This window comes from Thermomyces dupontii (genome assembly GCF_041956625.1).
Source record: "Thermomyces dupontii strain NRRL 2155 unplaced genomic scaffold VTN31scaffold_2, whole genome shotgun sequence".
Lineage (NCBI taxonomy): Eukaryota > Fungi > Ascomycota > Eurotiomycetes > Eurotiales > Trichocomaceae > Thermomyces > Thermomyces dupontii.
Window position 1 is genome coordinate 208,024 of NW_027192308.1, and position 26,546 is coordinate 234,569.

The 26,546-nt window shown below is 53.4% G+C and overlaps 9 protein-coding genes and 2 non-coding genes across 11 annotated transcripts; 5 read left to right on the forward strand and 6 right to left on the reverse strand.

Annotated features, from left to right (window-relative positions):
* Positions 1 to 639: 639 nt before the first annotated feature.
* Positions 640 to 1,532, forward strand: VTN31DRAFT_2456 (uncharacterized protein; the record flags this gene model as incomplete). The annotated part of the gene is made up of 3 exons (XM_069402626.1): positions 640 to 706; positions 823 to 1,309; positions 1,370 to 1,532. The coding sequence occupies 3 exons, from the start codon at positions 640 to 642 to the stop codon at positions 1,530 to 1,532; spliced, it is 717 nt and encodes a 238-aa protein (XP_069261889.1).
* Positions 1,533 to 2,806: 1,274 nt separating this feature from the next.
* VTN31DRAFT_2457 (uncharacterized protein) lies at positions 2,807 to 5,118 on the reverse strand (the record flags this gene model as incomplete). The annotated part of the gene is made up of 6 exons (XM_069402627.1): positions 2,807 to 3,440; positions 3,500 to 3,651; positions 3,702 to 4,256; positions 4,548 to 4,748; positions 4,800 to 4,875; positions 4,931 to 5,118. The coding sequence occupies 6 exons, from the start codon at positions 5,116 to 5,118 to the stop codon at positions 2,807 to 2,809; spliced, it is 1,806 nt and encodes a 601-aa protein (XP_069261890.1).
* Positions 5,119 to 9,563: 4,445 nt separating this feature from the next.
* VTN31DRAFT_2458 (uncharacterized protein) lies at positions 9,564 to 10,599 on the forward strand (the record flags this gene model as incomplete). Its single annotated transcript, XM_069402628.1, has 2 exons — positions 9,564 to 10,498; positions 10,551 to 10,599. 2 exons carry the CDS (start codon positions 9,564 to 9,566, stop codon positions 10,597 to 10,599), a joined length of 984 nt encoding a protein of 327 aa, XP_069261891.1.
* Positions 10,600 to 10,945: 346 nt separating this feature from the next.
* Positions 10,946 to 12,497, reverse strand: VTN31DRAFT_2459 (uncharacterized protein; the record flags this gene model as incomplete). The annotated part of the gene is made up of 2 exons (XM_069402629.1): positions 10,946 to 11,630; positions 11,701 to 12,497. 2 exons carry the CDS (start codon positions 12,495 to 12,497, stop codon positions 10,946 to 10,948), a joined length of 1,482 nt encoding a protein of 493 aa, XP_069261892.1.
* A 248-nt stretch (positions 12,498 to 12,745) lies between these two features.
* Positions 12,746 to 12,832, forward strand: VTN31DRAFT_t26. The gene has a single exon. It is a non-coding gene; the product is annotated as a tRNA-Pro (tRNA).
* Positions 12,833 to 12,996: 164 nt separating this feature from the next.
* Positions 12,997 to 15,370, reverse strand: VTN31DRAFT_2460 (uncharacterized protein; the record flags this gene model as incomplete). The annotated part of the gene is made up of 4 exons (XM_069402631.1): positions 12,997 to 13,031; positions 13,089 to 13,255; positions 13,326 to 15,031; positions 15,194 to 15,370. The coding sequence occupies 4 exons, from the start codon at positions 15,368 to 15,370 to the stop codon at positions 12,997 to 12,999; spliced, it is 2,085 nt and encodes a 694-aa protein (XP_069261893.1).
* A 445-nt stretch (positions 15,371 to 15,815) lies between these two features.
* Positions 15,816 to 17,255, reverse strand: VTN31DRAFT_2461 (uncharacterized protein; the record flags this gene model as incomplete). Its single annotated transcript, XM_069402632.1, has 3 exons — positions 15,816 to 16,564; positions 16,613 to 16,696; positions 16,754 to 17,255. 3 exons carry the CDS (start codon positions 17,253 to 17,255, stop codon positions 15,816 to 15,818), a joined length of 1,335 nt encoding a protein of 444 aa, XP_069261894.1.
* Positions 17,256 to 17,861: 606 nt separating this feature from the next.
* On the forward strand, positions 17,862 to 19,229 carry VTN31DRAFT_2462 (uncharacterized protein; the record flags this gene model as incomplete). The annotated part of the gene is made up of 2 exons (XM_069402633.1): positions 17,862 to 18,058; positions 18,116 to 19,229. The coding sequence occupies 2 exons, from the start codon at positions 17,862 to 17,864 to the stop codon at positions 19,227 to 19,229; spliced, it is 1,311 nt and encodes a 436-aa protein (XP_069261895.1).
* Positions 19,230 to 19,868: 639 nt separating this feature from the next.
* On the reverse strand, positions 19,869 to 21,479 carry VTN31DRAFT_2463 (uncharacterized protein; the record flags this gene model as incomplete). Its single annotated transcript, XM_069402634.1, has 1 exon — positions 19,869 to 21,479. The coding sequence occupies one exon, from the start codon at positions 21,477 to 21,479 to the stop codon at positions 19,869 to 19,871; it is 1,611 nt and encodes a 536-aa protein (XP_069261896.1).
* A 1,189-nt stretch (positions 21,480 to 22,668) lies between these two features.
* Positions 22,669 to 24,627, reverse strand: VTN31DRAFT_2464 (uncharacterized protein; the record flags this gene model as incomplete). The annotated part of the gene is made up of 3 exons (XM_069402635.1): positions 22,669 to 22,679; positions 22,742 to 24,347; positions 24,415 to 24,627. The coding sequence occupies 3 exons, from the start codon at positions 24,625 to 24,627 to the stop codon at positions 22,669 to 22,671; spliced, it is 1,830 nt and encodes a 609-aa protein (XP_069261897.1).
* Positions 24,628 to 26,201: 1,574 nt separating this feature from the next.
* On the forward strand, positions 26,202 to 26,308 carry VTN31DRAFT_t27. Its single transcript has one exon. It is a non-coding gene; the product is annotated as a tRNA-Met (tRNA).
* The last annotated feature ends 238 nt before the right edge of the window (positions 26,309 to 26,546 follow it).

Here is a 26,546-nt window from a genome sequence, read left to right on the forward strand (position 1 = left end):
CATCTTCACTGCCGCAGTTGCTCTGTTCTTCCTCCCGTATATTGGACAGGTGAGCACTTGTAGATTCAACCGACTCGCGACCAACAATCGCGGTGCTGATCTGAATATTTAGGACACCATCACGAAAGAAGACCAGCGGTTCCGGGAGTATTTGATTGCCAATGGCTATGATGTCTCGACGATGGGCTCTGGAAAGCGGAACACGGAGGAAACTCGTTCGTAGAAAAGGTGGAATGCGGTAACAAAACTGGTAACTATGCTGTGTACACCGTACTTGTAGAATCACACAACTAGCATGACACACTCAGTAATGAAATCCGATTGATGTGATATTCCTGTGTTCGGAAATCTGATGCCTAAGGCTACGAACCGAAAGCCGAGGCTCGGCCAAAGCAGCGGATAAGCTTCACGTTCCCCAGCCGGGAAATCAGTTCCCGATTTCTCCCCTGATTTCGCCAGAACAATTCTATATCAGTTGAATTTCCTTCATTGAAATTCATGCCTGCGCATTCGGGATATTGAATCCCGTGTCAGGATTCTAGTACGCGATTTGTGTGATCAACCGGCCTGGAAAAGCCCTCCGAGATCTGATTCTCCCCGACCAATTAGTCCCGATCGCATCGATAACCGACCGCCAACATGGTTGCGGACTCTCTGGTTTACCACCCAGCGGTGGCTCACTATCTGCGATTCATCGCTACGACTCGTGCGTCCTTCCTCGCGTCAATTCCTTCTTCTTCAAGTTTTGCCGATGCCGTGATGATCCGGCATTGAAATCATGTGAAAGCTGAACCGTTCTCTAACCCCTTCGCATCACAACAGTCGGCCGAGACAAGGTCCTGCGGACCCTGCAATACTTTGCGCGCTTCTACTCATGGTACCTCTTCCGCACGAATAAGCCCACCGCGGCTATCGCGCCGTGGGACGCCCTGAAGAAACACTTTGCCCTCACGCGCAAGATCCTCCGTGCGGGGAAATTCGTCGAGCACCTCAAGGCCGCCGCCGTGGCGTTTGACAACAAAGCCCCCGGTGTCAGCGGCGATCCCGTGCTCAAGAACCTCGCGATCGGCCGCCAACTCGGCTATGCGGGTTATCTGACCCTCGACACCATCACGCTGATCGACGCGCTTGGGTTCCGCAAGTTTGAGTCCGCCAAGAAGCTGCAGCAGCATGCGTACCGGGCCTGGTTCGCCGGGCTGGTCTGCAGTTTTGTGTCGGGCATCTATACGCTCTGGCGTTTGCGGGAGAAGGAGAAGACGATCAACCGCAAGGAGGGTGAGGGGGTCGTCGAGGCCAAGAAGATTGAAAAGTGAGTCCCCTTTTGTTCTATCCGGTTCGGATTCGAAGTAATGACCGAATGATCTCGCAGGGAACGAGCTGCCGCTCGCGTCCAGCTGGTGTCTGATATCTGCGACTTGACGGTGCCTACGTCGGCGCTGGGCTACGCGAACTTGGATGACGGCATCGTCGGCATTGCCGGTACGATCAGCTCCCTGCTGGGCGTGCAGGCGGCATGGCAGAAGACTGCGTGAAGCGACTCGTCGCGTTGCAATAACCTAGTATATTGTTTTTCTTTTTTGTGGATGTTCTCATGAGATATGTTATCGCCTTCGTTCTAGCGTGGGATCAATTGATGGGCTTGATGGCTTGTCTATACTCGTACTTGAATACGATTAATCGATGTTTTGGCCGATGCAATCGATCTAATCAACCATTACATCGATCATTGTTGTAGCCTGTAAATATCCTACATTGTAAGCTCATTCTTGGCTCGGACCTCCGACAAATGCAGGCTATTACATCCCATCCCAGGGTTCCAGCACTCTGTAAAGCAGAGAAAACGCACTACAATCAAATTGTATACTGTATATATCCTCAAAGCGTTTCCATTTCTCGCCCCCTTCCCCACCCGACATCATCAATCAACACCCAACACTCTCGACCCCAAAGCGCAACATCATACGTCCAAGGCAAACCTTCGGATAAGTTGAATCAACAACACCCCCCCCCCCCCCCTTCACACTCAACACCCCAACCCTGAAACTCCTCACTCAAAAAAAATCAAAGTCGAATATCGGAACTTTGATTCAATTCAAACAGGACAAGTCTATACAACTCAAGTGCATCAGCCAAAAAAAGAACAGAATACCTAAATCAGAGGGGAGGTTTCATAATAATAGTATATACTACCTTCCCGCAGGACGAGCAGGTCTTGTTCTCCCCCTCGATGGCAGCACCGCAGGAGGGACAGTTGGGGTGGTGAGACGGCATGGTCTTAGAAAAGTACCAGGTAGGTAGGTAAGGATGAATTCCGTTTCTGGTTTCGAGTAGACTATCTATTGAGATTAGAAGAAGGCGAGTTCTGCCGAGTATAGGAGACTGGTTAGTATTACTTTAAGCCCGGTGGAAAATGTATCGACCATACCTCTGCAAAGGTTGTTTGAAGAAACGAAGGTCAAAGATGAGAAGAAGAAGAAGAAGGATACCTGAGAAGTAGTTGGTTGCTGGTTATATACTCCCGGTGATCCTCTGTTCTGCAGCCTAGTTTCACAATCGGGATGTAGGTGGGTTATTTACTATCGTGCATGCATGCCGCGGGGTACAAGGCTAATCAGCTGAACTGCCGAGGAGGGGTTGATGTTGATGCATGACAATCTGCGATCAGATCGACCTCTACAGTCTTGACCCAAGTACCAGATGATCAAATGCCATTCATTAGTGTCCCGTTACAACCAATAGTAACTATTAACAAAAAAGAAACAGAGTAGTACCCAATAAAAGCAAAGTATGCCCATGCTATGGTCCATTACAGCTGCGGCTTCGCCGCAATCACCTCCGGCGTCGCCTGGTCCTCATACTTCTTGAAATTCTCATTGAACAGCTTGGCCAGCTTGCGCACCTCATCCTCAAACGGAACCGAGGCGGACCAGCTGTTCTGCGGGTTGAGCAACTCGCTGGGGACACCCGGGCACGACTTGGGCACGTGCAGGTTGAAGACCGGGTAGACCTCGTATTCGGCCTGGGCGAGCTCGCCGCTGTGGATGGCGTCGAGGATGGCGCGCGTGTACTTGAGCGGGCAGCGCTTGCCGCCCGTGGTGGCGCCGGCACCGACCCAGCCGGTGTTGAGCAGCCAGGCGTTGGCCTTGTGCTGCGCGATCTTGTCTGCCAGCATGCGCGCGTAGCGCATCGGGTGCAGCGCCAGGAACGGCTGCGCGAAGCACGACGAGAACGTCGCCTGCGGCTCCGTCACGCCGTCCTCCGTGCCCGCCATCTTCGACGTGTACCCGGAGATGAAGTGGAACATGGTCTGCTCCGTCGTGAGCTTCGAGATGGGCGGCAGCACGCCCCGGGCGTCGCACGTCAGGAGGATGATGTTGGACGGGTGCTTGTCGGACATGCATGGAATCTTGGCGTTTTGGATGTATTCAATCGGGTACGCACTAAAACAGTCAGCTTGCTTCGTGGATACAACTCTCAAAAATACTATGGGAATGCCTACCATCGGGTGTTCTCGGTCAACGTCGCGTCGTCGTAGTCAACCACCCGAGTGGTCGGATCAAACACCACGTTCTCCAGCACCGACCCAAACCTGATGGCGTTGTAAATATCGGGCTCTTTCTCCGCCGACAGGCCAATGCACTTGGCATAGCACTATACCAGCATTAACCACAATCCGTAGAGAGGAGCAGGCTAGTACTTACGCCTCCTTCAATGTTGAAAATCCCTCGATCCGTCCAGCAGTGCTCATCGTCGCCAATCAACCGCCGCTTCGGGTCCGCAGACAGCGTCGTCTTGCCCGTGCCCGACAGACCGAAGAACACAGTCACGTCGCCGTTCTCACCCTCGTTGGCCGACGAGTGCAGCGTCAGCACGTTGTGCTTGATTGGCATCTCGTAGAACAGGATCGTGAACACGCCCTTCTTCATCTCACCGGCGTATTCCGTGCCCAGGATGACCATTTCCCGCTCCGCAAAGTTGATGGCCACGGACGTCGCCGAGGTCATGCCCTCGGTGAAGCGGTTCGCCGGGAACGACCCGGCATTGTAGATCACATAGTCTGGGTGGAAGGACTCAAGCTCCTCGCGGGTCGGCCGGATCAACATGTTGCGCATGAACAGCGCGTGGTATGCTCGGGCGCACACCACCCGCACGCTAATTCGGTACCGCTCATCCCAGCCGGCATATCCATCAATCACGTAGATTCGGTTTCGCGTGTTCAGATAGTCGACGGCGCGTTCTCGGTTGATGCGCCAGACCTGCTTATGTCAGCATGCGATGACTTCATACCCTTGTCTGATCAACGCCAAGAATGCGGGGTGCAGCAAGATGCATTTGTAGTGTCATGCCGATGCATGTTTGGGACGAGATTGACAAGAATGCAGAGACAAGAGGGTAGAAACATTGGAACTTCAGAAATCACGCGTTCTTCGTCACACATGCATGGCATCACGAGGGAGAAACAAGCCTTGGACAAGCTTCGGACGCCGACAGACCAGGCAAGAAGATAGGTGCAACAGAACAACAAAGACGAATGGGCAACGACATACCTCTGGAGTCATGGGCTTATTGACTGGTCCCCACCAGACATCATTCTCTGATGTGGGCTCCCGGACGATGCGCTTGTCTGAAGGGGACCGGCCGGTCTTGTGGCCCGAGTATGCTGTGAGAGCACCACTGGATGTGATGGCTGTCCCAGTTTCATAGACCAGAGCATCTTCATATAGAGCCGGGACGGAAGGGTTTGCAATCTATCATGATCAGTATCGAAGCTGTAAGAGCGATTTGGAACGGCTACTCACAATCGCCACGCGCTCGTAGTCGATATGCGCCGTCTCATGAAGCTCCTCTTCCAACTCTGTATGTCCCTTGCCAGGCCTATGAACAAACAGTTAGCTCTTTACTGTTGTTTCAGAGGATGACGGCGACGTACTGGACACCACCCGGGTGCAGCGCAGTCCTATTGACGGATTTCGAGATCATCTTGAGAGACGTCGAGTGAAAGTTGTTTGCTCTCTGTTTCGCAAGTTGTTGACGGAGGTAATCTGACTGAGTAGGATCAGGCGGGACGGAGTGAGAGGTACTTAGGTAGTCCGAAGATGTGCTTCGAACAGAACTCATTCTGTAGAACTGTGAGATGCTTGAGCGGTTAGTATATATGCCGTCTCCTTTCAGTCTCCGGTTGTGGTTCTCCACCGTTCGGACGGGAGATACCGGGGGAAAAGGGGCCTAACAGTGCAGGGTGCAGGACAGGGATTACCGTCGAGCAGATGGTCCGAAATGACCCGAAGGAGTTTCTGACGGACAGTCCAGCTCAGGTCCTAGGGCTAAAAGAAACAGCTGGAATGAGTAAAAGGATTGGTCCACGGGGCGAATTGGGTGGAAACAGGTGTGGCTTTGATCAGTGCATTACATAGATGGAACAAAGGATGTCAGAAGTAGCTGAGGTACTTCTACTCTCAGTACGCAAAACTCTATACATACATACAAGTGAACTCTACCTTTCAACCGAGAATGAAGTCATTTGACCTTGACGCAGAAGGCCATGACATAACGACCTCTAGGCCTACCGACAGCAATTAGTTACCTGGAATTCGATCCAAAACCCTCCGGCCTGGAATGGACCTGGACGGCCATGATTCTGAATGAATGACCTCATGTGGCGGGCCTGGTAGCCCGTCGATCCTTCAGTCCGGAATCGATCCAGCATCCACCGCTGTGGAGAGCCGCGAATTGCCGCTTCCGCAGCGAGCCTACCTATGCCCTATGGACGCTAACTCGCTAAGTACCTACGGAGTAGCCGAGGCAAAGTTACGCCTTTCCCGATTGGGCCGATTCGAGCCTGAATGCCTTATCACGTGCCGAGCATTGGCCAGTTCTCTCTGCAATGCCATCTTGGCGCATGGCATCCATTTCTGATTCCCAGCATGCTGATTGGAGAGAAACGCCTCATATCAGCCACGCTTCGAGAATGCCGGCCACCACGAGCCGACGCTGGCATTCAACAGCTCAGCCTCTGGACTGCCCAAGAGTCGTAAGAATTGTAGCCCCACGCGGGAACGAGTCAGAATTGATAGGTAGCTGATAAGACAGGTCGTCAGCATCTGAAGAAACAGTGCGATTGCTCAGGTCGAAATGCACCCGAAATCTTCCGGATGAAACACCCCGGGTGCTCGACGACAAGTCACATTATTGATCCATCGAAATAATGACAGGCGGGAGAGACGATTGCATATGCAAGCTCTCTCGCCACGGGAACGCAGCTGAGCAGGTCAGGTTTGCCGACGGATTGCCGACGATGCATGGCAGATTATGGCTACATGATGTCCGAATTCTGCCGATACTAAATGAGTCCCGACATGTCGTGGACTGGACGCGATGTGGGCGTGCTCAGAGACATTCTACGGAGAGGTTGCAGGAGTTGCGCTGGTCTTCAGGCGCCCCGTTGAAAGATGCCATGCCTTCTATCCAGACTCCAGACGATGGAGTCCGTCCACAAGCTCCAGCCTTCAGGTGAACTGGCGAACCACGCGTCCCTGCGTTTCCCCCGGATTTGACCATGCCTCATTCAGCAAAAGAAAGGACCAAGAATTGCGGGGGAACACGAGCTAACTTAGCGCGAACTGTATATAGAACAGGTCTCGTGAGCAGAATCCGCTTAAGCAGCAGAAATCTCGCTTGTTTTTGCTCCCTTATGTGAGTTGATATACTACAGCATCTGAAATGTCCATATCAAGGACGATTTGGTGTCTTCACGACGCATTCTCAAGTCATTAGGGAATTCCGTCTCTCTTCGCGATGGAGAGGTGGTGGGGCTGCAACAGCCCTCCGACTTTTCCCGATGCTGAGTCAGAATGACGTCATTGATCGACGCGTCTATGTCTTTTAAGTAAATCAGGGTGCACGGATTCCCCCAGTGTCTTGTCGACATCGAAGGCGGAAGTTCCCGAAGGAACCAATTCAGGCTTGGATTCTCAGACCTTCCATAAAATGTTCCTGTCAAACCCTACACGAAGAGCACCCATGATAAGGCGGATGGACCGATGTTGGTATTCGCCTTGTGCGTCTCGATGGTATCAACGTATCACGGCAATAGTCGACGTGTACCTACCTAGAGAATACTCCCGGGTCAGATTGGCTGTGAGAGCCATCAGGAAACTATTCTGACCCGGGAGTACTCTCTAGGTACCTGGTAGGTCACAAATTCCAGAGGCATTCTCCGGATACTGGCCTGGACAATCAGTCAACTCTCGGGAATGCTGGCAAGCCAAAGACATTCCCGTATGCATTCTCTTTCCTTGCAGGAGGGAATTGGACCACAATGCACGGACGGCACTCATTCGCATACTTGAGCTCAAAGGATACATACACTGGATTCACAAGCAATGTCGTCTCGTCGCTGCGAACATAGGCAAGAACCCAGTTGACTGAGCTGTGAGCATCTGAAGTGCTCGTTCCGGTCTGAGAATCAGTATCAGTGATTAGAACTGTGGCTGTATCGGCAAAGTCAAGTCGCCAGCTGGACGTCGAGGGCCCCAGGGAGGTCAGATGCCCCCCTGACTATGACTCTTCAGCGTCGCCGCAATACATCAGACTTGGATGAGCTTTGAATTGCTTCGCGCGTGCTCTCTCCGGGTTAGCACTGTCACCGAAAATGACGTGGCGAAAGAGGGGTATACACATTGCTTCCTGAGGTCAAAGACGATTAGTATTGCGCAATTTGCATTTTCATCGCTCATGCATTTGACGCAACAATGGTCGTGGCTAGTATTCACAGCGATTGCCCATGATCTCTTTCGGTACCGAGTGCGCGAGATTGCCACCCTCAGCTGTAAACACTTCACGGCATCTCGAAGATAAACGTTGATATGCTGTCAATTCTGTCCATTTGGTGATAAGCAACAAAAGAATCCATGGTTTAGCGCTCATGGCTGGTGGACATGATCCTTTGATCCTGGAAACGTAGGGAGAGACCTACCTGTAGCTATCAGAAAAGAGAAGTTTTTGTCAAGAACCTTTTTCGATTTGTCCCGTACCACATGTTAGTCCAGGGGTATCCCGATCATTATCCGTGGTGGTTAACTGGCCGATGCGGCGAAGCATTACAAAATGCCTCTACGAGTACGTATCCGAGTTGTAGATAGTATTTCCGTGGATTATCCGTCCGATACTCCGAACCCTGAATACTTTTGTTACATCAGCGACGACGATAGATACGAGAGCCGATTATGCTCGACGGTAAACGAGACGGAAGATAGTTAGCTGAACACCATGTACATAGTCCAACATGAAACCTCCGATCTCGCTGTAAACACTTTGTTCAGTGGGGAGCCACGATCCGAGCCGATCGGATCAGGCCCTGCAAAGTATGCCTTTGGCATTTTCCGATCCTGTGTGCTGAACTCCGTCCATCGGCATCGCAACCAGTATCCCAATACATATCGGAACGAGCCAGCTGCCAGGTACCGGCCCGTTGCGGAGCAATTCGGGTGAAAGGGGCTGATATGAAACCGACAACCGAATAAACAGGAACTCAAGTCACTCAACCCGAGGTTAACGAAAGATAGCGCGAATCACCCAATGCATTTTGTCCAATTGCGCTCGTCCTTCTGTCTTCTCTGCAGCACTGATGAGGCACTATGGACATAATGCCTCGCGAACATGGAAGTAGCTGGAGGGAGAAGTCCGGAGGTGAGGGAAGAAAATCCGGAATATCCCTGATTAGTCATCACCACACTAACCGTAGGCAGTTAGCGGCGGATCGTGGATCCTGTCCATGTGGGGAGCTCACTTGCTGTCATGATAGCTTCGATCCAACATCAGGTCTACAATCGTCCAAAGGTGAGCTGGGAGTGTCTGCACTGAGAGACCCTCTGCGAGCCATCCGAACGGGATGCAAAAGGCGGAAAGGAACAAACGTTGAGCATCGTGGATGACATAAGAGGGTTAGCTAAAGGTTGTGACGCAAACAGGCAGGAAACCCCGCATCTACTACGTCAGGAAGGTCAATATGGTTCGTCGAGCGCTCAGCCAGATGACCGGATCGAACAAGGGTTCCGATCGGTCTCCCATGTCATCAGGATATTGTTCCTGGGGCCAGTGTCGGCTGGCAGGAGTCAAATGGAGAGGGCCACGGATATCTCCTAGAGAGTGTGAGAGAGAGAGTTAGTACTTATACTGTCCGTCCGCAAACTTCCCGGCTGGTCCCGGACGGACGGCACAGAACCTCGTGAGAGCTGAGCGTAATAGTTGCGGCTTCTCTCCGCAGGGACAACTCAGTCGCTGCTTCCCTGCTGGGCCGATCCTTTCTCTTCCTTCCCTTGTCTGCCCTTGGTTCATCCCGTGACCTCGAGGGTTGCACCTTCCCCTCAGTCGTCAGTCCTCCATCTCTTTCTTCCCCTCATCGTCATCGCCTCCTTTTTTCTCTCTTTCTCCATCTTAACCTCTTCATCGCTGTCATCATTGGGGATAAAGGGTAGGTTTCCGTAGTCATCGTCCTGCGGTCATGCAGCCACGGCCTCATAGCTAATCCTTCTCGACGGCAGTTGGAACAAATATCATCACCCATGGCGTCCAAGTCCTTCACAGAGTCGGCCAGCAAGACCACAAAGTCGGCCCTGGAGAATCCCTCCCAAGCAGCGAAAGGCTTCCTGCACCATCCTTACACGCGGGCAGCCCTTCCATTCATCAATGGAGGTCTCGCTGGCATGACGGCCACGGTCGTCGTTCAGCCGATCGACATGATCAAGGTGCGTCTGCAGCTGGCGGGAGAGGGCCAGAGGACGGGGCCGCGGCCTACGGTGCTCAGTGTCACGAGGGGAATCATCGCCTCGGGCAAGGTCCTCGATTTGTACACCGGTCTCAGTGCCGGACTGTTGCGACAAGCCGTCTACACAACCGCCCGCCTGGGGTTCTTCGATACGTTCATCGCGGCATTCAAGACAAATGCCGAGAAACAGGGCCGAAGTGTCACCTTTGGAGAGCGCGCTGTGGCTGGTCTCACTGCTGGCGGTCTGGCCGCCATGATCGGCAACCCGGCCGATTTGGCCCTGATCCGGATGCAGTCCGATGGCTTGAAGCCGCCAGAGGCGCGTGCCAACTACCGCTCCGTTCTTGATGCGCTGGCTCGCATATCCAAGAACGAAGGCATCGGCGCACTGTGGGCCGGCTGTCTGCCAACGGTCGTGCGAGCCATGTCGCTCAACCTGGGTCAACTGGCCTTCTTCTCCGAATCCAAGTCTCAATTGCAAAAGCGTACGAATCTTTCGCCGCAAAACCAGACCTTTGCTGCATCCGCGATTGCCGGGTTCTTCGCCAGTTTCCTGTCTCTGCCGTTCGACTTTATCAAGACTCGTCTGCAGAAACAGCAGCGGGACCCCAAGACCGGCGAACTTCCGTACAAGGGCGTAGTGCACTGTGCCCGCAAAGTTATCCGAGAGGAGGGCTGGCTGCGATTCTACCGCGGGTTCGGTACTTACTACGTTCGGATTGCACCACATGCGTGAGTTTCCTCTGCCTTGTGAATCGTTTCACCCTAAACTGACAGTCTCCAGCATGGTCACCCTAATTGTGGCAGACTATCTCAACCTCATCACCAAATAAGCACCTGAAATCCTTGGATCAAAAAGCCTACCGAAGTCACTCATTGACAAGACAGAACGATTGAATTGCTACACACTGGTTGCGTTCATAGACCGCATGCTTTACTGTGTGTTTACCTGTCGGTCTTTTTTATGTCCAACGCAATTGCTCTTCCTGAAGGGCCTGCGGTTGGAGGTCCAGGACGCGTGGGGAGGAAGTTCAAGTGCACTCCCGGCATTATTCGGCACCCTCAGAGTGCTTCTGCGCCGCATGTAATTACCATCTTGGTCCATATTAACAATGCTATATTGGACTATTTGCCTCAGTTTGAACCTTTACTGAACCTTGCCAAACATTTTTCTTTTTATTAATCCTCAATTGCATCGTCGTCAATGTATAGCGTTCTCGGTCTCCTGCCACTGCTGCCAGACTTCTCCGCCTTGACCCTAGCGCCATCCTCGGTTTTTGTCACGACGGGAGCAGCCTCTTCCTGCTCCTCATCTTCTTCCTCTTCCTCGTCCTCTCCTTCGCCTTGTGCTGCCATCTGTGCCCGACGCACTCGTCTCATGAGCACTGGATCCCGTCGTAGATCCGCCTTGGTAATCACAGCCGAACACACAGGACACTCGGCGGCCTTCACTCGGAGCGGAGCCCCCGCACGACGGGGGCGTTGGTTTTGGTTGGTCTCATCGGGATCGGCATCATAGACGGGAACAGTCATGGGGCTGCGATCGATAAACTCCTCGATGGCCGAGCGTTCAAAGGCATGGACGCATTTTGTGTTGCGCACGGGGTTGACGAACATTTGTTGGGTGAGGGGGCATTTGAGCGAGACACGCTCGCGGGAGACGGCAATGTCGACATCTTCTTCCTCCTCCTCGGCGGCGGAAGCAGCATCTTCTGTGTTTGATGTCGTGTCGCGGTTGGTCTTTGTCTTTTCGAGATGCAAGAACCATGTTGATTTGTCTGGCAATGGGGGGATCTCGTCCTGGGGATGTTTGGCCTCGTGGACAATGCGGTAGAAGCCCTCGTATGCGTTGCTCATGGCGTATCTAAAAGTCGTTTAGCACAATGAAAGACCCATGGTAAAGAGAGAGAGAGGGAGAGAGAGAGGGGACATACCTTTCTGTCATCGATAGTTGCTGCCGTTCCCGCATGTGCTTATCAAGATGCTCCCGGACTTTCTTGCTAGGTGGCTCCGGTGGTGGCTGCTCGTCTTCTGCCGCGGCATCATTCATCTGCCCATCGCCGTCTTCATCATCCTCATCCTCCCCATCATCCACGACTCGTCGCCGACGGCCCGCCACCTGTTGTTGTTGTTGTTGTTGTCTCTGCGCCTGCTGAGTCTGCCGAATCTGCGCATCCCGCACCACCTCCTTGGCGATTTCCTTGACGACATCGGCAAATCCATCGACTCTGGCATTAACGTCGATGATATCCCGCAGCTTCTCGTCAAGTCTGCCTGTAACCTGCTTGACGCGTTCCTCGTAATCCGCGAGTCTCTGCTTCTCCGCTTCATCCTCTACTTGTTCTTTCCCTTCATTTGCATTCTTGTTATTATGATTAGTATCATCATTCTCTTCCTCGGCATTATCCTCTCCCTCCCCTCCTCCTCGGTTCTTAGCCTGCTGTTGCTGCTTCAAAGCATACGCGCGTTTCTTCATCGTTTTCTCGTACCGCAGCTTCCCGTCCGTCACTCGCTCGTTGATCTCACCTGCGGACTCCGCGAGCTTCTCCACGGCAAACTGCAGATGCTTGCGCAGGTCCTTGATACAGTTGTTCTTGATCAGATCCAGCAGCGCGCCGCCCGCCTTGGCGTTCAATGGTGTCGACAAGGGCGGCATCAATCCGTCGGCGTTGTCGGCGTCGGCATCGGTACGCCGCAATGAGGCCGGTGTGGCTGTTCTTGACATTGACATGGTGGCGTCGTTTCTGTCCCTGTTCCTTCTTTCGTTGTCGTTCTGAATACTATGTCCATGGAATCAAATCGCGTTGTTGAAAGTTCCGCTGATAAATAAGATGGACGAAGGATGAGACAAACGGGAACCGACGCGTCGCGTTCACGCTAGTCCTGATTGGGATACATGAGACTCGGCTCGACCAATCAGACACTTGAAGTTAGAACAGTCCCGTGATTCGTTTTACCAAGGCCTTCTATTATCGACTAGCCCGAATGGTCTAGTGGTATGATTCGCCGTTCGGGTCCTGAGTCCTGAACTCGGCGAGGTCCCGCGTTCGAGTCGCGGTTCGGGCCATTTCTTTTGTTTCCCCTCAGCAACCATTTGTCAATGACCGTTCGCTTTTTTTTTTCCTCTGCATTGATATTGTGGTTATTGACTTGGAGTCTACTCCCGTACTAACAAGATACAATACACGCGTCATCAATCCACTGTTTAGTTGTGTCATGCACATGGGCCTTCATGTCTTGTAGAAACAAAATGCATGATAGAAACCTGTGCCATTTGGTTAATCACCGAACACAAAACTTTGTGACGAAAAAAATAACTTACTTGCTGCCTCGAGCTCCTCGTCACTCACGAGCATCGGTCCGCCGCCGCGCTCACGCACGCCCATCCGCTCGCTGAGTGGGCCCAGATCCGGACCATCCTTTTCCTCTTTCCACATATCGAGGAACGGTTTACGATACTGCATTTCAAGATTGTAGTCCTGTGCCAGACTGATCACGGACGGAGTTTAGCTTCTACTCGCTGCATCGAAGCAAGAGCTTAGACAGATGGGCAACTCACGCTCGAAATGCCTCCCACGGCACCACATACTCGGGTACCCCCTCGACGGCCTCCTCCATGTAGTAGCTGTACTTCCAGCCAAACGGCGGGCGAAAGACACCGTCTTCGGGCGTCGGCCCCGGGAATCGCACCCGGTAGATGCTGTTCCCCCACTGCGGCGTCTCATCGTCCTCCACCTCGCCGTCTTCGCGTCCGTTTGCGTCACCCTGCTTCGATTCCTGCTCTTCGTCGCTTTGTTTTGATGCCTGGTTTTCCTGTCGCGCGCGGCGCTTCGCGTGCCATTCAACCACCTTGCTGCTGATCACGTCCGAATTGGGCCCAACGCCAATAAAGCGGCCACCCTTTTTCAGTAGGCCCGCGACGTTGTGCAGCATCTGCCGCGCCTTCTCCTCGCTCTCGAAAGCATAGTGCATGGTGAACATGCTGGCGACCACGTCGAAACCGCCACCGCCCCAGCGGGCGGCCATGGGATTTCCTCCCGGCCCTACATGAGGGTCGATCCCCACTCTCTTGATCGCCGGAACGTCGCCTAACCATTCCCCAAAACAATCCTTGATGTAGAATTCCGCGTCGAACAATCGTCGACCACGTTGCCGGCCACGCCTCATCCCAAGGTACCGCTCACGGGCTTGCTGGATTGAGATCTCGGCCGGGTCAAGACCGACGTAGAGCCTGACAGGCTGCGGGGCCTGGTGCCATTTACCGAGATCACCTCCCTTTCCGCACCCGAAATCGACGACAAGGAGCGGCTCGCGATCGTCTTGCGGCGGAAGCGCATCGGCCGCCCAGTCCTTCTCCCCGGACTCGTTGGGAGAGAATTTATGGATCAGCGCGCTCTTGACCCAATTATTGAAACACCGCAGGCCCTTGATCTTGCTGTCGGTTCGGCGCCATTCTCGCCCGCGCTCTGGAATCGAGTTATAATGTTGTCGAACGACATCGAACACCCCACGATGTCGCAGCTCCTGCTCGAGATCCTCGCGTTCTCGTCGCTCGCGCTCCTCTTGCCTTCGCCGCAATCGCTCCTTTTCCGCCTGCCCCAGCAGAGCTCCACTCCCAGGTCGCTTTCTCTGGCGGGTCGGTGCTTCAGGCGCAGGCGACTTTTCGCGAGGTGCTGGCGAAGGTGATCGTCGCTGCGGCGGCGAGTCTCGACGTGATCCATCGGGCGAGCGCGAGCGTCGTCGCGGCGATGTCGACGGAGACCGACGATGTCGCGTGTCCGGGGACAAGTCTCGACGGGCGTATGCTGAGTGAGTTTCCTTTGCTCGATTCCGGTTTTTCAATGTTCGTTCCTCCTGTCGTTTCCGCCTCGGTGCTTGCCGAGGAGCGGGTGTGGGGGCCGATTGACCGGATGGCTGCTCTAGAGTTGACTTTTCCTTGTCATCTCGAGCGCCTTCCTCTGTCGCTGCCGCTTCCTTCACGATTTCGTTGCCTGCTCGCTTGGACGGCTCGCTGTCCTCTTTCACCACATGTTGTTCATCCCTCCGAACTTCGCCCGATTGAGGCGAGTCCGAAGTTTGAGCCATTGCCTTGCCTTGGGATCCTTGATATGCTTGTGAGAGTTTGAAGGCGGCCGTCGAGGAAACTGGTTTATTCAGGGGGCTTGCTTGTGAAGGATTAGGCGGTATATTCGCTTTCGCAGTCGACGCAGCTACCGAAGGGGGTAGCGGAGACGCGCCATGCGTCGATTGTGGAGCATCGGTGGTCTGCAGGCCCGTGATGAATTAGCTTGGTCGCACTGGCGCTCCGATAATCGAATGAACAAGCCCCGAAGGTCCCAACACCCTGTCTAAGGTCCACCGCGCAACAGCAACGCTGGGCATTCAAATTATTCGGAATATGTAACTACAATAATAATGGCGACTTACCGTTCCAGTTGTGGCGGATATATCATCCCGCTCACTTTTTTCTCTTGGTTGCTCGGTTGGGCGAGATGATGTCTCGAGTTTGGCAGCATCATGTGGCTCTTCGGTTACAGTGTAGACGTCCCGTGCCGGATCGTACATGGACGCGCGACGCCCGTCCAATGCAGATTGCCGCTCCATGTGGCGTCGCAGCGCCAGGATCGCAAATCAGTCTGTGAAGCTCTTGCTGCGTTGCTGTCGTTCGGCCCTTGTCCGCCGGAGCCTCAGCCCGGAGGTCTCGAATGCAGCCCCTTCCTCCTTCGGTTTAGCGTACTCTGTATATGTTCAATAACTTCCTATTATGGTTAGTCACGTTATAGCAAACAAAAATCGCAGCCTCAGGCATTAGTTCAACTTGTTGACTCTTGTGATCAATGTTGTTCGCCCAGGACGATGCATTCAAGGTTTCAACAACTCAATCCTCGATTAAAATTACATGTACCCGAATCTATGTAGCGATATGTGCTAAATCATAGCCTGTCGACAGGCGGTCACAGCAAACTGTAGTATGCACCATGAATCCCAGCATTCAACCCAGAAACGCCACGCTCATGACCCAATACAACGATGAATCCAAGTCGTGATATCATGACTTGCTCTCCGGATGAGTCTTTCTCGGTGTCTTGACATGAAATGCTTCTCGAACTCGTCGGATCTTTGCCCACCACTCCCTATCCTTGGCCTTCAGGGCAGGATCATCGGGAGTGCCAAAATCAACGGAGCCCGTTTCTGAGCCACGTGGGGTTGTCGACACGCTGGGAAAGCTCTCGGATGAACCTGCAGTGGATGTTATCAGCCGTCGGTGTTTGACTCTGATATTTTGGGCCAGAATCTCCCAGGCACTGGCAAGATTCTCGGCTGTTTCGCCAGGTTTTCCCGTTCCGCTCTGGGCGACACCGTTGATCCAGGGGCAGTAGTCCATGTGCTCGTCTGCAACGGAGAGCTTTTGGTAAATAGCTTCCTTCCCATCTTCCTTTGGCCTGTAGAGCCACAAGCCTAGTCGCCTGAAACAGGCTCGACATTCAAGTAGCCCACTAGAGCCGTCTTTGACTACGTCCCAACCAAAGAACGCAAACGCAAACGATGTTTCGTCGATGGCCGGATTGTTCGTACCAGCATCCTTTGGACTCAAGTCTTGACCTTCCTGAAACATCTCATGCTTGACAAAATCAGGGGGCAGAATTTTGATGATTTCGGAAAGGTCCAGAGCCTCCGGCGTCTGAATGGTCTCGCGTGAAGGCAGCTGAGGTTTTATAGTGACGAGCTTAATGTATCTTTGTTGCAGGGCGTTGATAGCAGCGTCGGGATTTGTAACCGGGAGCCGATGGATCGTAGCTGACCAATATCAGTATCGACATGCGCATAGGGGTCATGGAGACGGACCATCACAGCCTGTAGTTCGCCATGGACAAGTATCACTGTGGCCCTGCGAGATCATCTTTCTATACTCGTCAACAACCTTTGCCCCTGAGCCACATATCAGCATTCCGACCAACAGTGTTCCGGATAGAGGACCCAACGTACGAACTTCCTGTCGTTCACGCAGCTTCTCCTCATCCAATTCCTCAAAGTCCTCCACTTCATCCGGCAGCTTGACGACCACAGAGCTCCCACATCCTCCAACACATGTGATCCTCATGTAGTCTGTGCAAGACCATCCTCGTTTCGCCCACTCGACTTCGTTTATCGGCGCTGGCTTTGGAGACCATCGAGTGACTGGTCGGAAGCTTTCTAACCGTTCGAGGAAGCGGTCCCGATCCCATGGCACGAAATTCGGACGAACAGAACCGCCAGTAGTCGACCGGATGATGCGGGACACGGTCGTTCGCGTAGTTACCTTGTCCAGAGGGTCATCGCCGCCGCGAACTCGCTTGATCGTTTCTGTTGCTGGGATTAAACGCTCGCGGGCGGCCATGATGGGATCTTGCGTTTTCTTGGTAGTTGCATGACTCGGTGCTGGAGGCTTCGAGAGTGAATCCAGCACACGGTGGAATTTACGCTTCTTGGACTCCAGAGAATACGACATCTTTACCGCCAGGGGTATTCTCAAATCTCAATAATTAGGCGCCGATGAGAGCCATCAAAGATTCCAGATCCAGGGTTGAGGGTCACGTGATTCAGTTCAGGATGAACCAAGTAAATTTCTGTTGTTCTCAAGGCAAGGGTGCACGACGGATGGAAATTTGGGAGAAGCAAAAAGGCTCTATAAGAGATCTTTGCAGGCACCTAGAGTGTGCTTGTTCCATCCTCCAATTCAGGCTGCGAAGGGCAGTCAGCATCACCATGGCATCGGGATTGAGTTTACTTACCAACCGCGGACGTGTGAAATCTAAACAAACGTGATTGGCTGATGCTTTCAAGCTTGGAACTTCATATTAGGGTCAACTTTTTGGCTCTCAATCAGACCATCTTGATCACATCTTCCAACCTCCGCTGAGCATCCAAGATGGCCTCTCTTCGAGGACCAGGCCTCGCTGTGAGAGGCTTAGCACAAAGGCTTCCACAGCTTGCCACTTGCCGTCAATGCCTACGCCAGCAAGGATTCATTACAAGATCACTCTCCAACACCGGGAAACCTAGCCCACTTTCCCCTGGTCGAACCGCCCCCAATGCCTACCTTGCATCCGCGAGAATGAGATCAAGGATCCTCTTTCAGTTGCGCGCTGCGTCAACGACAACTGCGGCATCTGCGGCAGCGGATGCTGCAACGTCAAAGTCCGGCTTCCCTGATGTGAGCAGCAAGAGCGTCGCATATTGGTTGCTTGCAAGCGCCGCGAGCGTGTTCGGTATTGTGGTTTTTGGTGGTCTCACAAGATTGACAGAGTCTGGGTATGTGAGCGCCTGGTCTTCGTTGGGTAGAGCACGATATGACTAAACCTCCCACAGGCTCAGCATCACAGAATGGAGACCCGTTACCGGAACATTACCACCAATGAACGATGAAGACTGGGAGTCCGAGTTTGCAAAGTATCGGTCTTCTCCCGAGTATAAGATCCTCAATCCCAACATGAGCCTTTCTGAATTCAAATTCATCTACTACATGGAATGGATTCATCGGTTGTGGGGTAGATTCGTAGGCCTGTCGTTCGTCATTCCGGCAGTGTATTTTGTGGCAAAAAGAAAGGTTTCGAGGCCCATGGCGGTGCGTTTGGCAGGCATTGCGGGGTTGATCGGGTTGCAGGGATTCATTGGGTGGTGGATGGTAAAATCTGGTCTAAAGGACGACCTTTTTGCACCAGGCAGCCATCCTCGAGTCAGCCAGTACCGGCTGACAACTCACCTGGCTGCTGCGTTTGCCTGCTACGTGGCAATGCTTTGGAATGGTCTGGCAATTCTGAGACAACACAAGTTGCTTGCGGATCCACAGGCAGGGCTCGACAGTCTGAATGCACTGCAGAACCCGAAGTTGGCGGTTTTCCGACGCTCGGTTGCCGGTTTGGCGTTGTTGGTGTTCATCACGGCCATGTCTGGTGGTCTCGTGGCTGGTCTGGATGCTGGTCTCATCTATAACGAATTCCCGATGATGGGCAATGGACTTGCTCCTCCAAAGTCGGAGCTGTTCGATGAACGGTATTCCCGCAGGCCGGACAAATCCGATTTATGGTGGCGGAACATGTTGGAGAATCCGTCCCTCGTCCAGCTGGATCACCGGATCCTCGCCATGACTACATTCACGGCTGTCATGGCCCTTTGGGCCTACACGCGCCGCTCTCCAACGATGAAGCAGCTGCTGCCTCACGCAGCGAAGAAGGGCGTCCACGGCGTCGTTGCTTTCACTTTGGTCCAGGTGACGCTCGGAATCTCCACTCTGCTGTTCCTTGTGCCCACACATCTTGCTTCCGCGCATCAGGCCGGAAGTCTTTTCCTTCTGACATGGGTTCTGGTCCTCGGCAGCAGGGTTTGGCATCCGTCTAGGACGGCCAGACTCCTGCAGATGGCGGCAAAGGCCAGGCCGCAGTCTGCTCCTAGGCTTGCAGCAAGTACTGCGACCAAGTCATAGCCCTGGGTAGCATGAGTTTCGCAGCTTACGGACCTCTCCACTTTACAATGTGTACACTAACCCCCTGATTGATACCGTTCATGCGAGTGTGTTATTGAAATGCATAGTTGGACAGTATCGATGCTATGGAAAGCTGCTGGCAGAAGTTGAAATAGAAAAAAAAAAAAAAAGCACAATAAGGATATAATGCCAATAACTAATACAAGTCAAGAAAATCAGCAATGAGTTTCGGGTTCTGGCCCTGTCTCTCCGTCCCTCTCCGTTCTTCGAAAGTTTCGATGTTGCAATCTCATCGAACACTGACCTGAGTTGTGCAGTTCTCCGCGATTGAGGCATCGTTGTTAGATGGCGAGACGATCTTACCGACCCCCCGAGCGGTTTTCGTTCCCTCCCGGCGTGGATTCGCGGGGTAGGTCAATGAACCCGGGCCGTGGTCTCGGGGTCGGCCAGCGGGTAGGAGTAGGACCGCGGGAACCACCGTTGGTATCCGCGAAGTGTCTGGTTTGTGCGATTTCCGATGGATGTCTGAATTGGTTCCTCACGGATGGGCTTCCATTGTGCATAGGACGGGCCGCAGGGTTTCCGTAAACCACGTGGCCTTGCTGGAACTGGTTGGGTGCATACTGTTTCTCCTGTTAGTCATTCCGAAGTGCAGTGATCGAAGGTGGTACTCACAACTCCGGCACCGGTATTCACTGGCCGCGCGTCCTCTCTCTGCAAGGTGTTGAGCGCTTCGGTCGCGACGGCAACTAGCGTGGCCCATCTGCGGTTCTGAGGGACGGTACCGTCCAGGCCAACGGCCGCTGCGATTTGACCCGCTTGTCTCTGCATGCGAGATTGCCACGGATCGGCCGAGCTTCCAGCGAGGTGATTCTGCAGAACAGGCCTCGCCGTCTGATGGCGCAGGGGCTGCGGATTGCCAGGCTGAAATTGTCTCTGTGGAACTGCGGTCGGTGCGGGCAGAATCGTGGGTTGCGTTGCAGGCACCGGGAATGCGCGCTGTCCAGCGGCGACTCCAGCCTGCGTGTGGTGGGCCGGGACGGTTTGAGGGGTTGCAGCCGTGGACTGCCCAAGACGACCGATACCTGGGATGGTCCCCGCCCGACACAGGGCACAGGGGTGATTGGGAGCACCATCGGCCGTGAAAGGAGGCTTTCGCGTCGAACGAAGCGAGTTAGAAGCTCGCTGGTTCGTGCCCGGAGGAGCGGTGGACGCGGTCGCGGTCGCGGTCGCGGTTGCAGAAGACCTGGCGGGTGCCTCGGAGTTGGAGGTCGCCGGTGCTCCCCTTGCAAATTGCTGCGGTTTCAGCTTCTCTCCCGGGAGCTGCCTCAGCGCGTACGCGAGTGCGTACCGATTTTGGCTTTCATCCTCGGAGCTATCACTTTCCGTGTCGACTTCCTGCCCTAGATGCTCATAATATGCGTCAACGACTCTCCGCCGTTCCTCTTCGCTGAGGTGGTTGACAAAATTGATCCAGTCGTTGACGCGCTCCGGGGAAACCAGTTTTCTGCCCACCGCGAGCAGGGTTTCTTTCAAACTCCTTGCACGGGAGTCATGCTCTTCCGGAGAGCGATTGGCATCGGCATTGGTTTGGTTCGAGGCCGTCGTCTGTGCCGCCAAAGGGCGGTCCTGACTCCCCCGAACATCGCTTAGAGGCTGGCTGCCGGGATCGGTCACTCCGAACTGTCTGGGAACGTTGTGCTCGCGGCCTGACTGTCTCTCGCAGACGTCGCAGATTTGATACGAGCAGTCGACGCACCGGAGCATGCGGCTGACCTTGGCATCTCGGCTGTGCTCCGGGGCATCGCACGAACTGTTTCCCGAGGGCACCGTCGTCCACTTGTCGTGTCTGTGTCCGCTGTCCAAGCCCACAGGGCGAGGAGGGGGCAGCAACGTCGGACGAGCCGGACTGGCTTCCCGTGTCTCAATCCGGCGGGCAGCGGGCTTCAAAGGCCGAGATTCTCGAGCTGCCAACACCGACTGCCGTGCCGTTTTGGGCATGTCCTCTCGCTGCCTATACTCCCTGGTGCGCGCTGCTTTGCCCTTCTCCTTGTCCTTGGCCGGTGTGGGCGTTCCGTTGTCGTTGTTGTCCTGTTCATCCGCGTGTTCAGGTGAAGGGCTCGGGTCCTGGAGCAGACGGGACACCGGCACTGCCGTTGATCTTGAGTCATCATGCTTCGTCGTCTTGTCCCGGGTTTTTTCTTTCTCCCGCCGGGTATCTTGACGGTCGGATCCTGAATCTGAATCCATTGTCAGGGTAATGAGGACGCGGCAAGCGCTCCACTCGCTTCTTCTTGTCGCTGTTTTGTGTCGTGCGATGTGTTCCTTGGTTGCTGTTACGGTGGCAATCAATGACACGCAACGAAGAAAGAAGGCCGCTGATGAGAAAGATCAATTGATCAGCCTAGTCAACGGCATCACCTGTGATGATATCACTCACTGTGCGGAAGATCAGATCGTTTTCAGCATGCGATCTCAACCAACAGCTTCTATGAACCTCAAGTTAGTTCAAGAGACGCATGACATGAAGCAGTCAATGGCATCTCCTCACTCACCACCACCTTGAACACAGAATGTCTCTCTGTGCGCAATGCGTATAAAGGCAAGAAAAAGCGAAAACCCCTGAGAGAGCAAAAGAAACTGTTGACAACCGAGAGTGGAATCACGCCCTTCCGAGTAGGACCAAAACACGAACGTCTACTTCTGGAAGATCAAGTGACAGTTTGTCTTTGATCTGAGTGAATGCTACGGTACGCGCCAGGTGTAGGCTCTACGGTGGTAGGTAGGACTATATATGTCATTCTCAGCCTGATTCAGCGGGCAGTGCTTGACTGGAATTTGCCGAGTGCTTTGGTGAGATGAGTGTTGTAGGGGCGGGCATTTCCTACGGAAAGTTCAGTTCTCTACAGTAGTTTATATAATTCTAGGGAGAGTAGCAGCCAGAGAGTATGGATTGAAGCATCTTGGAGGAGCTTATATAGGGTTTTTTCCGTCTCATCTGGTTTCTGCGGCTACTGTGTGCTGTCTTTGTGTTAGTTTGGTACGGAGTACAAAGAGAGCAAAGTGAATGCTTTGTCGGGCCTTTCACGCTCTGCAGAAAACTCTGATCATCGCCCAGAGTTACCAATGCTGATGATATTAGGCAAGGAAAAAAGCCGCGTAGGACGTTGAATGTTGAACGAGATGTTTCCGGTCCAGGGTTACCACAAAAAAAAAGTCACTGGCAGGTGGAATGACTAATACAAGAAGACTCCATGTAGGTTGTAGCCTAGGAGTATAGGGCATGATTCGATTGGGATGGTATCATCATTCCTAACATAACTACGGCTTTGTCTTCTATGGTTTCTTTAACTCGTTGAAACTATGACTCGTACGGACCCTCTTCCATGTCACTGTTTAATCCTCAAAACTTCAGATGTCAGTTTGTGTCGCAAAAAGTTTATTTGTGCGCTAGAGCAAGGTCCAAGTCAGTGACAGGTGGTTCAGGTTAGTACGGGGTTCCAGTCACTTACGAATTCCTTCTTCAGGCTGTGGCTCGATCCCCACGACCTCGGCAGCCAGCTTCTGCCCCTTCTCCGCCCTGTTCTCGCCCGGCGGTGAATCATCCTTCATGAACGGGAAGGCAAGAACCTCCCGGATACTGTAGTTGTCGGTCAGGAACATGACCAGCCGGTCGATGCCCATGCCCCAGCCGCCCGTCGGCGGGAGACCGTATTCGAGCGACGTGCAGAAGTTCTCGTCGATGAGCTGCGCCTCGTCGTCACCCTGGGCCTTTTGCCGCGCCTGCTCCTCGAACCGCATCCGCTGGTCGAACGGATCGTTCAACTCCGTGTACGCGTTGACGATCTCCTTCTTGCAGACAAACGCCTCGAAGCGCTCGCACAGGCCCGGGCTCGACCGGTGGTACTTGGCCAACGGCGACATCATCTGCGGGTGCCCGACGATAAACGTCGGGTTGACGCACGTCTCTTCGATGAATTCTCCGACCAGCCGGTCCAGCATGCGCGCGTTGGTGAGCGGCGGTGGGCACTCGATGTTAACCTTCTTAAGAAGGTCCTGCAGGAACTTGTTCGTTTCCTCAGTATGTAGTTGGTCACCGGGCGGGAACTTCACGCCCGTGGCCTCTTCAAGCGCAGGAATCATCTCCACGCGTCGCCACGGTGCCTTCCAGTTCACGTTGTATACTTCACCGGTCTGCGTGTGGAAGGTGGTCTCATAGCCGCCCGTAATGTGCTTGACCAGGCCCGACACGAGCTCCTCCGTGATGTTCATCAGGTCATACATGTCTGCGTAGGCCCAGTAGAATTCGCATGTCGTGAACTCGGGGTTGTGCGTGAGATCAATGCCCTCGTTGCGGAATTGTCGACCTAGTTCGTACACCCGCTCGAGACCGCCAACAATGAGCATCTTCAGATACAGCTCTGGCGCCACACGCATGTACAGATCCATGTCCAGTTCGTTGTGGTGCGTGATGAACGGTCTCGCCGTAGCACCGCCGGGAATCGCGTTCATCATCGGGGTTTCAACCTCAACGAAGTCGCGCGAGTCGAAGAAGTTTCGAATATAGCGGACGATCTTGGACCGCGTAACAAAAACGTTGCGGGTCTTGTCGTTCATGATGAGATCAAGATATCGCTGGCGATACCGTTGCTCCTGATCCCGAAGACCGTAGTGCTCAGACGGAATGGCATGCAGGCACGGCGTCAGGAGCCTAATCTCCGTCGCAAAGATGGACAGCTCGCCATCGGGGCGGTTCTTCGGGCTAGTTCGGCCGGGGAATCCCACGATACCGATGATGTCGCCTCTTCGGAGGTGTTCGTGCTGTGCCTCGAAGGGGACATCGCTCTTGACATTTTGAGCCTGGCAGACCACCTGGACCTTGACGCCCTCTGCCCGAACGTCATAGAAGATCAGTTTGGCCCCTGATGATCGCTTGGTGTAGATGCGTCCTGCAATCTGCACTGTCACGTCGGGTTGCTGCTCGCCTTTAGCCAATCCCTCCCATTCCTTCAAGAACTCGCGCAGGTCGGTCGTGACATGGAACTTGTGCGGGTATGGGTCGGGGTTCTTGGTCTCTCGCAACTTGTTGATTCGTGCACTTCGAAGTTGGAAGTATTGCTGTGGGTAGTTCACATGGTTAGTGAGAGTTTTTTTTTTTTTCTCTTGCTGTTGGATTAGGACTCACATGAGGCGACAAATTATTCTCCTCCTCCTCTGGCGACACTTTCTTCGGCGCCTTTGGCGGAGCAGCGGCCTCCTTCTCCTTCTTCTTAGCTTCTTGTTCGCGCTTCTTCTGCCGTCGCTTGAATTCCGACTTGGACACTCTCTCGCCGGTGAGCTCGTCCAAGACCAAATTGGCCATGGAGGCTTCGGCCTCCTTAACGCCGGAATCCGCCATGATTGGATTTCAGTCGGTGACTCCGGCCTGGATGTTATGTCTAGCCTGGATTATTCAATTCTTCCTCCTTCTTTGGTCGCAGATTGCAAAGTACCTTACTGCGATGGAAGTTTGGGTGAAAAGAATTGTTCATGTGCGGGGAACATCCAGTGTCCCGCTCTCTGCTGAGTCATGCCCAGGCCAGGACCGGTCAGCGGCCAGAAACGCTGCTCTGTCGAGAACCTCTAGACCTTTATCTGCGCAAGTTGGTAGTAGTGGCAATTGTTCAATTGCCTGCTATTATTCTTCGAATCCTTCAGACGGCCATATGCGACGAAGCAGAACGTAGAGGAGGAACTGGCATCATGCTCTTCGCTGAATCAGGTTTAGTTTTAGGGCTAGGGCTAGGGCTTTTTGTACAATGCAACGCCTGTGACAGTCTGCGCGGGAGCTCGTCCCTGAATTGCCATAATAACAGGCTCAGTTGTGTTCTTCACCAGCGGCCTCAGTTGCATTTTGCTGCACTCCAGTCTACCCAGCAATGTTAGAGGTGTAGGCCTACACTTGAAATTGGTGACCTTTGGCAATCTTTCTGCATTAATAGTATCTATGTAGTACGTATTGACCATGGTGCAAACGATTTGTGGCGTACTCAGTTCTGGCAACTGTTGTAATAGGGCAGTTGTAAGAGTCATACATGATGTGCATTCAGGCAGGAGGCAGATGCTTGCCTGCTGTAAGAGTAGGAGTCTCATGCAGGCATGACGGCACTTACGTTTTCACTCTGGCAATCATGGTGTAATAAACACGGTTGTACACCGGAGCGGGCCGTTTGAGTGGAACTCGTCAAACAGACAACTTCTCAAGGCGAGCAAGCTCATTTTATTAGTCCTTGCACAGTGCCTACATATTCTGGATTCTGCCATCGAAGATGTTTGGTGCCGATTTTGGTGGATTGTTTTGATTAAGCAGCAACGGCCTTCGAGAGCCAGGAACCTACCGTAGACGCAGTATTCACTCCTCTCCGTAAGAGTACGAGTAGCCTACAACAAATAGGTACCGTACTATTCGCGTCTCAGACAGCTCGAGACCTCCTCGGATGCTTTCTCCCATTCTCTGTGTATTGGTCAATGGATTTCACATGAGATTGAGGTGGCAAAGTCGCTTGGTGGATGCTGCAGAAGGTGATGTACAGTCAAACCCCGCTATATTTAGTTAACTAGTTATCGGGAAAGCTGAAAATTTGTATGGGCGGAGAATTCGTCCCGTCAGGGGGTATCGCCATATATCGCGATAGCGAGGAGAAATATAACGGGGTTTAACTGTATACTATTATCAACCACTTGGAACTGGCTTAATGAAGTGTCCTTCTCGTCTGGGCGCAACACTCTGTTGGTATGCCCAAGGAGCAAAGATACCGTAAGCGACCCAATAGGTAAGATAACTAATGAACTATTCGCTGAATGGTTGTTTACTGTTCTCACAGCTCATGCTTGACCAGGAACCGAGCGGTTGCCCTGGTGGCCGTGGGTAACACAGAGAAACCGAGCATGGACTGTGATGGTTCGCAAATGAGCCGAGTCCACCGTACAGCAGCCTCTGTGGTCTAGGTGGTTATGACGGCGGTCTCATATCCAATATGAGGTCCTCGACGACGAGGACTGCGATCCGCAGGCCACGAGTTCGAGTCTCGTCGGAGGCATGCATATTCCTTTTTTTTTTCCTTCGTTTTCCTTTTACGCTCCGGATATGCACAAGAAATACGGCGGATGCCTCTCCTTTCATCATTTATTTCACTCCTACAGCAAATTCATGCATCGACTCCTCCGTACATGTACTCCTGCTCGAGAGCATTGCATGAGATTTCCCTAGGAATTGATCAGTTCATGGCCATGCGATGAGTCCAGACCAAGCGCCAAGCCACGAGCGAAGCCGCAGCG